Raw genomic sequence first — 12,729 nt, forward strand, 5'->3', positions numbered from 1 at the left:
CTTGACAAGGGCATTTCTGTGCTAAACGATAAACTCTAAATGGGGAGATGTGTCACGCTCTGACCTTTATTTCCTTTGTTTCGTCTTTATTTAGTATGGTCAGGGCGTGAGTTGGGGTGGGCAGTCTATGTGTGTTTTTCTATGTTGGGGTTTTGAGTTCAGCCCAGTATGTTTCTCAATCAGAGGCAGGTGTCGTTAGTTGTCTCTGATTGAGAATCATACTTAGGTAGCCTGGGTTGCACTGTTTGTTTGTGGGTGATTGTCTATGTTAGTGGCTTGTGTCAGCACAGGTCTCATTTGTAGCTTCACGGTCGTCATTGGTTTATTGTTTTTGTTACTCTTTTGTATAGTGTTGCAGTGTTCAGTGTTCTCTTTATATATTTATATTATCTTTTTATTTAGGTAGCCTGGGTTTCACTTTTGAGTTGTGGGTGTTTGTTTCCGTGTGAGTGTTTGTTGCCACACGGTACTGTTTCGGTTTCGTTCGTTTCACGTTTATTGTTTTGTAGTGTTCAGTTTATGTCTTTAAATAAACATTATGGACACTTACCACGCTGCGCATTGGTCCTCCGATCCTTCTCGCTACTCCTCCTCAGAAGAGGAGGAGGAATGCCGTTACAAGATGAAAGAGGAATATAATAATACGAATCTAGGGGAGTTTTCCCCTTAGATTCATATTATTATATTCCTCTTTCATTTACAAATCTCATGATGTGACTATGAGACGTGTATTTAGCTACTTTAGCTAGCTAGCAAAATGTCAGCTAGCTAGCAATTGCTGTAAAGTCACCAGAATTATTTGAAATAACGACTGAGATGGCTACAGTATGTAATGTAACTCAACACTTTACTACAAACTAATTTAAACTACAATAAATAAAGGTGAACTTACTTGTTTTTTGCTTTCAGGTTGGCACCACAATTGGGTATTTGATTTGCGAACTCACCACATGATCAGCGTCTCATCAGCAACACTAAAAAGTACTTCCGGGTAACGGAATTTCTGAAATGTTCTAAATAAAAGTCCACCACGTAATAGTATAAAAGAGTCAACAACCTGTATTTATTAATGATATATGAAAAATAATTAATGATGATTCATATTTGTTCATATTAAAGTGACATTTGCATTAAATGTGGGTTTTAAAACATGTTCCAAGGTCATATAAATATCCCCAATGTGAATCACTGTACAGTATATGGAATACATTTTGGCTTATAGAGCAAAAATGGTTCTGGGTGCCGGAGTAAAAGTATTGTCGGGTGTACTCAACAGGGTCTGTAGAATGTATTTCTGTCATCATTTAATGGAGTTCTGAATAATACGAAGTGTTGGCCTTTTACTCTACCCATTCCATTGGTGGCCACAATGTGAATCACTCTATATGGAATACATAATCATCAGATGTGCAATTACTGCACTACAGAAAACCCTCTAACCAAACAACAGTGGACAACTACAAAGGGCAATTATACCAAAAAATTGAAGTTTCTTTGATTTTTCACATCATCATATGATGTGGCTTAAGCATTGTTGTGAACACAGAAAATCATATGTTGCTGTTTTTCTATTTTAGGGGAAACCGGAAAAACATGGGGGAAATCCGAAACCTGGAAAAACTCAACTGAGAATATGGAATTTGGGGAGAAAAAAACGAAGTAGACATGAAATTGAAACTCATTTAAAAGGACTCACCAAGTTTTTTTTCTGTGCATGACTGCACTTTAGAGTTTTATCCTGCAGCACAGCATTTTGTGGAAAGTTGAGGTCAGGTCCAATATTGACTATGCACCCAAGAGGGAAAGAAGTTGGGCCTTCCTAGAAATGTTTTAGAGAAATTGAATATATCAAATTTAGCAGACTCTTTTATCCAAAGTGACTTAGTAATGTGTGAAGACATTTTTATGTATGGGTGGCCCCGGGAATCAATCCCACTAACCTGGCATTACAAAAGTCTACCAAGATGCATGACAGGTTTATAAATGCTTTGTGAAACTTCATTCCAAAATGATTTATAAGGCCTTTATTAAGCGTTGCTTATGCTACACTTTATAAAGCACAAGTTTGTAAAATTTGACATCGGTGATTATGTCACACAGTTATGCCAAATTTATGAAACCTTTATAAAGCATAACATATGGTTATAGATTATTTGTAACACATTTAAGTATTGTTTATGAAAGTTTTATGAAGGCTTTATAAGCTGCATGTCATTTAAAGCTGGACCGATACTCCTACCTCAATTTTCATATGTTGCTCCCATCCCTATTAAAAAGACAAAATGAAACATTGGTTCACAAAAACATATTGTTGTCACATAGGAGTGTTATTTAAATTATAAGAATGAGCGTTTTGGGTGGATATTTCATTTAAAAAAGGCATTTGAACAGCATGTGATACAAAATGGTATCTGTTTTTCTCTATATGGTTTCCTTGACTCTGAAAATATCTAATTATCCCCAGGTGTCCCCAGGTATTGGTAATCATTTGCATATCACACCATGGCAGGCTTCTTTTTTTTTATCTCACAAGTATAAGAATCAAGTGAGGAGCTGAGTTTAAGGAGGTCATCATGGATTAGAAATGAGCAGTCTTCATTTTGGATTTAGAATACATGTATCATTTTGCATTTGAATGTAATAAGTTACATGAGTACAGCATACAAAGTAAAATATTTTTTGAATTATGTGTTCATGAGAATGAAAAGCAGTCTATATTGGTGAGTATACTGTATATGTGGGGAAATCTATTACTGAATCAACAAGTCAAGGAATTATCCATTTAGGTTGTCTGTTCTTTGTGATTTCATCAATTTAACTTATATGAAAGCTATAGTAGGAAGATTTGCTCCTCTTCTTCAAACATTGACAGCACATCTTTACCAACTCCCAGGACCATGGAAAACTCTACTCACTTTAAGGTCTTTAGGCTTGCTGCATACGGTGATATCGGACAATTGAAGTATTGCTACTTTGCTGTAGTAACTGTTTTATATTTTGCCATCATTCTTGCCAATACTTTACTTATTGGAGTTATCTGCATTGAAAGAAGCCTTCATGAACCCATGTATCTGTTTCTATGTGCTTTGTTTGTTAATCAGTTGTATGGGAGCACTGGTTTGTTTCCTGCTCTCATGTTTTACTTGCTGTCTGACACACAAGATATTTCCCTTCTTTATTGTTGTCTCCAGGTTTATGTGTTGTACACATATGCTCTAACAGAATTTAGTAATTTAGCAGTTATGTCCTATGACAGGTACATCTCTATTTGTTATCCTCTACAGTATAACAATATTATGACACCTAAAATAATTTGTGGCTTAATTCTGCTGTCGTGCTCGTCTTCTTCTTTTCTCAACGCCATCAATATCTCCCTGAGTTTGCGACTGCAATTTTGTGGTAACGTTCTAGACAGACTGTATTGTGACAACTACTCAGTAGTCAAGCTTGCCTGTTCAAATACTACGCTGACTAACATATGGGGTCTTGTTGTCACTGTGGTTTATCTTTATTGTACTATATTTCCTACCATATACTCATATGTAAGAATTCTACAAATATGTTTAAAGTCTTCAAAAGAGACAAAACAGAAAGCATTTAACACCTGCACACCACATATAGCCTCTTTGCTGAACTTCTTATTTGGCTGTTTATTTGTGATTCTACAAGGCAGATATGATACTGCACATCTTCCACCTATACTTCGCACTATTTTATTAGTTTATTTTCTGATATGTCCACCACTTTTCAATCCTTTAATGTATGGTGTTAGGATGGTTAAAATCAGGCAGGCTTGTAAAAAGGTACTAGGACTTTACCCTAAAAAATAACCTGATAGTTCCTTTTTCTCATGTTGAATTATGTTCTCTTACTTATAGTTGCTATAATTGAATGTAAAAATCACATCAAGTTTATCATGTATTGTAACTGAGAATGTTTTGTGTCATATTAGCTAGTTAACTGCATAACTACAGAGCATCAAGGGGAGCTACCCTCCCTACCTTCAGACTATATTCAAACAGATGCTGAGTGGGATCTTTGGGAAGACCCTACACCCAAAACCATTCTGCCAGATCTGGACTGTTGGCCCACCTAACTTCAGGACAGCTGTGTCCCTGCCCATCTTCCTAAAATGTTTGTCATCTTGAATTGTTTCAGTTTTCAAGTTAATTTCCTACAGTTCTACACATTTTGCCATGAGGCAGAAATAAAGGGAATCTCTCACAAAGGTTGTATATTGCAGTTTTTTTCTGCAATGTATATGTAATGAGTGCTTACTTATTCTGGCAGTGATGGCTTATGACCGGCATGTCTTCATTTTTATTTTATTCCATAACCATTTTCTCTCACTTAGCAATTGTTAAACTCTCCTGTGTTGAAAGTGCACTGAGTAACCTGTATGGTATATGTATCATAGCAAGTCTAATGGTTTTAATCTCTGTGTTAGTTGTGCTCTCATATACTTGTTTGCTTGAAAGCATCAAAGGAGTCACAAAAGTAGGCTTTTAATACATGTGCTCCCCACTTGATCACTTTCATAAACTTCTCTACAACCATCCTTTTTTTCTGTTGTTTACAGTAACCAGAGATATCAGTATAGTTTAGCCATGGGGGAAAGATATTCTATGTCCGCACTACAGAAGGCTATATTGGTCCGCTAATGCAGGACAGTAAAGGCCTAGTGTGCTACTTTTGTGAGAAAAAAAGTAATCCAAAAATATGAATATGAATATTTATTCATTCAGATTTTTCAGGGGGTGCTGCATCACCCTCAGCACCCCTACTTCCTGTGGCTATGTTCTGTTCCCACCACTGTTGCACCCTATCATATAGGGATGAGAACCAAGGAGATCAGAAATCTGAACCTAAACTGGTACCAATTATGACTTTAGATGGTACAGTAGCAGGGCCAGGGTTACTGGTTTGAATCCCAGGAATGACAGGAATATCTGTCAAGATGTGAGCTGCCAGAACGGTATGCTTATACTGTACATTTGATTTTCATCATCAACATAATTGTTTGTATTGCATTTTATTTCTGTAAATGTATTTTACTGTCAGAGTACTGTAAAGCACTGTAGTAAAGTCAAGTCAGGGATGCTGCTGTGGCTCTGACCCTATGTTCTTCTAGAATGTCAGTGGATATGTACTGTATGTGTGTTTCAGGGGGGTTGGGGAAAAGGCAAAATGATGTAAGGTTCCAATAAGTTCTGTTTCCACAAATGGACAGTAAAGTATTCCTCTAGTAGTGAAAGATCTATAGACTTAGATCAACATCACAACAGTGTGTCTGTCCCATTATGGCATCTGCGAGAGCACTGGAAGCACCATTGAGGCAATCTCCAATTTAAAATAGCCCATTTTCTTCTACTACTTCTACGAGTTTTCAAACAAACTGGAAGGGTGCATACTGCCACCTGGACAGTGTTTTTTTTAACAGGTATAAAGCCAAGGTTGGCTATTAACTGCCACCTGCAGTTATGGAAAGTTTGCTCATAAGTATAATTCATTGGCTGATCCCCCAGTTACTACTTCAAAATGGTGAAGCTCCTCAATGCCCAGCCCATGCTAAAACTGGCTTTTGGACCGGTCACTGAGCTAAAGATGGATCAGCCCATCCGGCATTTGCCCTAACTACCTGGCTCGTCTGTTTCTGCTTAATTCTTAAATATATGTTCACACTGTCATTTAAGCGCAGGTGTTGTTTAATACCACTATCCAATGATAATGTCCCTGAGAGGAAAAGCTTGTGAGTTGTGTTCGTTTTAACATAGAGAACCGCATACAGCATAATATTCTAAGTGAGTGGTTCCCGCACAAGGTGTCGGCACTACCCCCCCCCAAAAAAACTGGGTAGTGCATCAGCAGTTCCTCTTGTTTTGTTAGTCATTGCATACCTTAGAGAGCTATTTAGAACTTGTCAGAAATGTACAGATCAACTAGCCCATGTCAGCTAATGTATTTGTATTTATTTTTTTGTCCATAGATATTGTCGTAATTGTTTAGTCACTCAAATATCACATGAATACACATAAGACATGGCAAAATGTATAGAATTGCAAGAACATTTGCTTTAAAATGGCAACATTTTCTTTGTACCCGATGACAAAATGTGTAGAATTGCAGGAAATAATCATTAAACTTGTAAAATTCTCTCCGCCAACAAGAGAGGTGTCACGTTCTGACCTTTATTTCCTTTGTTTTGTATTTATTAAGTATGGTCAGGGCGTGAGTTGGGTGGGCAGTCTATGTTTGTTTTTCTATGTTTTGGGGTATTTCTATGTTTCGGCCTAGTATGGTTCTCAATCAGAGGCAGGTGTCATTAGTTGTCTCTGATTGAGAATCATACTTAGGTAGCCTGGGTTTCACTGTGTTTGTGGGTGATTGTTCCTGTCTCTGTTTTTGCACCAGATAGGACTGTTTAGGTTTTCCATGTTTATTGTTTTGTAGTGTTCATGTGTACATTTACGTATTAAAAGAACCATGGACACTTACCACTCCGCATATTGGTCCTCTGATCCTTTTCGCCTCTCCTCTTCGGAAGAAGAAGAGGAGGAAATCCCTGACAAGAGGTGTGAACAGTTTGTGTCATAAACAGTGCTTGTGCCCATAGAAATAGATTAATGTTAAAATTAGTACTTAAAATCAGTCGTAGGCCTAAGATAACAATTTACCAAATGTCTTAAGTCCAAGATAAGAAAAGTATATGTACAGTGTATAGAGTAGACCTATGAACAGCTATTTTCACTTAAATGTCCAATGCAGCCATTTTTCTCTCAATATCAAAACATTTATGGGTAACAACTTAAATACCTTACTGTGGTTATTTTTTTACCACTTTAATTTAAACCAAACAATAATGGCTTCTTAGCAAGGACACAATTTCTCAAGCAAGAATATTTTTGAGTGTCTGGGAGTGGTCTGATTGAGGAGGGGGAAACTGAAAACTAGCTGTTATTGGCAGAGAGGTTTGGAACTCTTTTTTTATTGGTCAAGTAACTACAGTATACTGAAGAAAAATATGAACGCAACATGTAGGTCCCACGTTTCATGAGCTAAAATAAAAGATCCCTGAAATGTTTCATGAGCTGAAATAGAAGATCCCAGAAATTGTCCATACGCACAAAATATTAATTCTCTCAAATTTGGGTCATAAGTTTGTTTACGGTTAGTGAAAGTTTCTCCTTTGCCAAGACACAGGTGCACCTTGTGCTGGACACAATAAAAGGCCACCAAAATGTGCAGTTTTGTCACACAACACAATTCCACAGATGTCTCAAGTTTTGAGGGAGTGTGCAATAGGCATGCTGATTGCAGGAATGTCCACCAAAGTTGTTGCCAGAGAATTTTATGTTCATTTCTCTACCATAAGCCGCCTCCATTTTAGAGAATTTGGCAGTACTTTAAACAGGCCTCACAACCGCAGACCATTTATACGGCGTCGTGTGGGTGAGTGGTTTGCTGATGTCAACGTTGTGAACAGTGCCCCATGGCGCAGGTGTGGTTATGGTATGGGCAGGCATAAGCTATGGTATTTTTTCAATGGCAATTTGAATGAACAGAGATACATTGTTGTGCCACTCATCTGCTGCTATTACATGTTTCAGCATGATAATGCATGGCCCCATGTCGCAAGGATCTGTACACAATTCCTGGAAGCTGAAAATGTCCCAGTTCTTCCATGGCCTACATACTCACCAGACATGTCACCCATTGAGCATGTTTGGGATGCTCTGGATTTACATGTACGGCAGCGTGTTCCAGTTCCTGCCAATATCCAGCAACTTCGCACAGCCATTGAATAGGAGTGGGACAACATTCCACAGCCCACAATCAACAGCCTGATCAACACGATGCGGAGGACATGTATCGTGCTGCATGAAGCAAACGGAGGTCACACCAGATACTGACTGGTTTTATGATCTACGCCCCTACTTTTTTTTTTAACGGTATCTGTGATCAACAGTCCATCTCATTCCCAATGATGTGTTATCCATATGTTAGTTCAGAGTTGGGAGGGCCAAGAGACCAAAGGTGTCAGAACGGAGTGCTCGGGTTGGGGTGTATGTAAGGTTTGATCATAGCCTGAAGGTAGGGAAGGGCAGTTCCTCTGGCTGCTCCGTCAGCAAGTACCTTGTTTGATATTGGATCTTGTAATCATGAAACAATAATAGTCTTATGACTATAGATTACAATACCTTAAGTGTAAAATTTTTAATAAGACATTCAAATATAGTATAAAGTAATTCCGAAAACTAGGCTACTATGCACAGGTTTGGGGAAGATTGCTGCTGAACTGATCGGGACGAATGAGGACAATGGCCATGGTGTTAAGAGATTTTAGCATGTGTGAATATACATCTTTCCAAAACTCATTACATGGACTGGTGTAGTTCACAGAATTTCCAACCTTATGAGATCTGTTTTTATCATGACGTGTCAATACTCGGCTTTTATTTATAATGATTAAAGATAATTGGATAGCTATTTCGCACCAGATCCTGCTATCAAAATCCTCCTCTCTCCCTCTCGCTCAAACGCTAAAGAATTAATTGTGTTAGTAAATGTCCTACTGCTACTGTAGACCTAGGTCCAATCACTGCAAAAATACATATAATTTACTAATCATACATACCAATAACCGTTGTTTTATATAGCTTAATAACAAGATAGATATTGGTCTCCACTACGACATACAGGTGTCAAGTTTATTAGAAATGCAGCTGTATGCTACACCTAAACTATAGCCTACTGTAGCCTATCAAAGCTAATTTAACACAGGTTTATAATATTAGATGTAGATGAAATTGAGAAAAGTGCAGCCTGGTCTCATAAACTAGACCTAATATGGTAAATGTAAATTCAGTCAACAAATTTGTATAATAATTTATTTTATGTTTGGTATGGTTACATAAGACAAAAGGTTACTTAGGGCAAACATGTAAGGAGGGTGGGTAGTTGGTTGGTTGCTATGAAATGTTACAAGTTGTAATTAGTAACATATCATACTAAATGGAGGGAGACCGATTTACATTAACTATGTTACGTCTACCCCTGATTCCAGATTGAATAGTGAGGTAGCCTACGGAATGGAGTGCAATGGAACATGAAAGAGAATGATTTTAAAACAAACAAATAACACGCACATTTTTGGGGATCTATATATAATCAAAAAAGAGCACTTCTAGAGGTTTCTAGCAGACCTAAGGTTTCCAATTACTGTTCAAAATGAGTTCAAACAAGTGAAGTCTTAACCGAATGAACAACAGAGACAAAATGCAATATCAAAGTTTATTAAAATAGTTTGGGGAATGGCCTCCTCTCCGAGGGAAGATTTGACGGCAAGTCACATATGTCACATTAATGGAAGGTGTGAAAAACATTCATTTGTGTTTCCCTGGCTGAGTTGACTAGCTGGGCCGCCCCCAGGTGGTGAGGGTAGGTAACAACATCTCCTCCCCGCTGATCCTCAACACTGGGGCCCCACAAGGGTGTGTTCTGAGCCCTCTCCTGTACTCCCTGTTCACCCACGACTGCGTGGCCACGCACGCCTCCAACTCAATCATCAAGTTTGCGGACGACACAACAGTGGTAGGCTTGATTACCAACAACGACGAGACGGCCTACAGGGAGGAGGTGAGGGCCCTCGGAGTGTGGTGTCAGGAAAATAACCTCACACTCAACGTCAACAAAACTAAGGAGATGATTGTGGACTTCAGGAAACAGCAGAGGGAACACCCCCCTATCCACATCGATGGAACAGTAGTGGAGAGGGTAGCAAGTTTTAAGTTCCTCGGCATACACATCACAGACAAACTGAATTGGTCCACTCACACAGACAGCATCGTGAAGAAGGCGCAGCAGAGCCTCTTCAACCTCAGGAGGCTGAAGAAATTCAGCTTGTCACCAAAAGCACTTACAAACTTCTACAGATGCACAATCGAGAGCATCCTGGCGGGCTGTATCACCGCCTGGTACGGCAACTGCTCCGCCCTCAACCGTAAGGCTCTCCAGAGGGTAGTGAGGTCTGCACAACGCATCACCGGGGGCAAACTACCTGCCCTCCAGGACACCTACACCACCCGATGTTACAGGAAGGCCATAAAGATCATCAAGGACATCAACCACCCGAGCCACTGCCTGTTCACCCCGCTATCATCCAGAAATCGAGGTCAGTACATGTGCATCAAAGCTGAGACCGAGAGACTGAAAAACAGCTTCTATCTCAAAGCCATCAGACTGTTAAACAGCCACCACTAACATTGAGTGGCTGCTGCCAACACACTGACACTGACTCAACTCCAGCCACTTTAATAATGGGAATTGATGGGAAATGATGTAAATATATCACTAGCCACTTTAAACAATGCTACCTTATATAATGTTACTTACCCTACATTATTCATCTCATATGCATACGTATATACTGTACTCTATATCATCGACTGCATCCTTATGTAATACATGTATCACTAGCCACTTTAACTATGCCACTTTGTTTACATACTCATCTTATATGTATATACTGTACTCGATACCATCTACTGTATCTTGCCTATGCTGCTCTGTACCATCACTCATTCATATATCCTTATGTACATATTCTTTATCCCCTTACACTGTGTATAAGACAGTAGTTTAGGAATTGTTAGTTAGATTACTTGTTGGTTATTACTGCATTGTCGGAACTAGAAGCACAAGCATTTCGCTACACTCGCATTAACATCTGCTAACCATGTGTATGTGACAAATAAGATTTGATTTGATGGCCCATCAGTTGAACTACAAATGTAGGATCTTAATTTGAGCCAGTTTGCCGCAACAGGAAATGTGAATAATTATGTGGATTTTAATTCATGGACATTTTGTAAGGGTTGATACAATTTCCGTCAGAGGAAATCAAGTCTGAAATTTCTAAGTGGAAATTACAAACTTCAGAAGTCTTTTTAAACTTCAAATACATTACAAATTCGACATTTCCTGCATTACAGGAAAGTTCTCCTGCAACAGGGTGATCAAATGAAGATCCCACATCTGTAGGAAGTTTGCTAGCGACAGATTTTTTGTCTTTGGGTCATTGAAGGCTGCTGGTGTGGGCATGAGGTATGGGTGAGATGGCGGACAGAAAAAAATGAGAAAAGTGTAACACATAAGTAAATATGGAATGGACAAGCCTTGTGGAAGATCTAATGGAGTAGATCGCGGACAAGGAAGAAAAAGGAGATAAGTGGAACTCGTTTTGAGTAAATATGGAATGGACAAGCCTTGTGGAAGATCTGATGGAGTAGATGGCGGACAAGGAAGAAAAAGGAGATGAGTGGAACTTGTTTTGAGTAAATATGAAATGGTGGATCACACATAACTTTTGGAGGAGCTACAGAAGGAAATTGAACATGATGACAGTGAGGATGAATTAACTGTGGTGGCATGTGTGATGAAGACCACTGAGTTTGAACCTCATCCTGATGATGACAAAGACGATTCTGACCCAGTGGGAGTGATATTTTTGGAGAGAATTTATCCTTGCCTTTTGGCAGATCCATATGTGGATTGAGATGCAACAGATTTCCACAGCAATTTCCATATGTTGCTACCATCCCTATTAAAAAGCCAAAATTAAACATTGGTTCAAGATGGCGTAGCAGTCAGACGTCTTTGACCTGTCGTGTCCCTTCTATATATCGTTTTTTTTACATATTCTTCTTCGCATATCTTTTAAAATATTTTGCTAAACCTCAACATCTAAATACTCTCCTGCAACCCGCCTCACCCAATGTAGCGTGGATCTGCTTTTTTCCCCCTAAAGTATCTATATTTACTTCGGATCTGGAATCCCTCAACTGAAGCTAGACAGCTAACTACCAGCTATCAGTCAGCAAACCATTGCCAGCGGTCATCAACTAACCTTCAGCTCGAATACCTCTCGCCAGTTCGAACAACGTGACTCTAACCAGAGCATAACGGACCTATTATTTTTATCCCCAGATTCCCACCGCAAACTGAACATTTTCATCTGGATCTTCACAACTAGCTAACCGCAACCCCGGATGACTACTCCTGGCTAGCGTTTCCATCCACTTAGCTTGAAGCTAGCCCGGCCAGAGCTCCTGTGCTACCACCGAAGCATACTCCTGGGCTACAATATCCGGACCCCTTCTACAGCCGGTACGGGGCATGGAACCCCGCAGATCCCCTACGACTGGAATACCGACATAATCTGCCCGAGGACTCCAACAGGCCCCTCAGGCGCGACGCCTGCTGAAGGCCCATTATGCTAACCAGCTAGGCCTGCTAGCTACCTAGAGCTACTTGGAACCCTACTAATTCCACGACCGTTCTATCGACGCCACGAAGAGGCCTTCTCCGCTGTGCATGAAGAGGCAAAAACAGACTTAACCCCATCGCGACGTCCCCCAAAGGCTAACTTTCTAGCCCTTGCTATCTGCTTGCGTGCTAACCCGGCCTGCTAACTGCTAGCCTTCCCCGGTCTACTAACTGCTAGCTTGTTTAGCCCCGGTCTGCTAACTGCTAGCTTGTTTAGCCCCGGTCTGCTAACTGCTAGCTTGTTAGCACAGGCCTGCTAACTGTCTGAATCGCCGTGTCCCCAGCCAGCCCTACCACTCACTGGACCCATATTTATTTTCAGTCTCTTTTCGATTTTTTATTTGATTATACCTTCCGGTAACCTGCCTCACCCAATGTGATACGGAATCGCTATTCATTTTAATT

General features: G+C 39.7%; 1 protein-coding gene across 1 annotated transcript; it reads left to right on the forward strand.

Annotated features, from left to right (window-relative positions):
• The first annotated feature begins 2,583 nt into the window (after positions 1-2,583).
• On the forward strand, positions 2,584-6,494 carry LOC115142157 (olfactory receptor 11A1-like). The gene has a single exon (XM_029681622.2). The coding sequence runs from the start codon at positions 2,898-2,900 to the stop codon at positions 3,828-3,830; it is 933 nt and encodes a 310-aa protein (XP_029537482.1). The 5' UTR covers positions 2,584-2,897; the 3' UTR covers positions 3,831-6,494.
• Positions 6,495-12,729: the final 6,235 nt, after the last annotated feature.

The sequence above is a fragment of the Oncorhynchus nerka genome, linkage group LG14, assembly GCF_034236695.1.
Source record: "Oncorhynchus nerka isolate Pitt River linkage group LG14, Oner_Uvic_2.0, whole genome shotgun sequence".
Lineage (NCBI taxonomy): Eukaryota > Metazoa > Chordata > Actinopteri > Salmoniformes > Salmonidae > Oncorhynchus > Oncorhynchus nerka.

Bases quoted from the DNA above. Each gene is read 5' to 3' on its own strand.
- LOC115142157 (XM_029681622.2), top strand. From the start codon at position 2,898: ATGGAAAACTCTACTCACTTTAAGGTCTTTAGGCTTGCTGCATACGGT.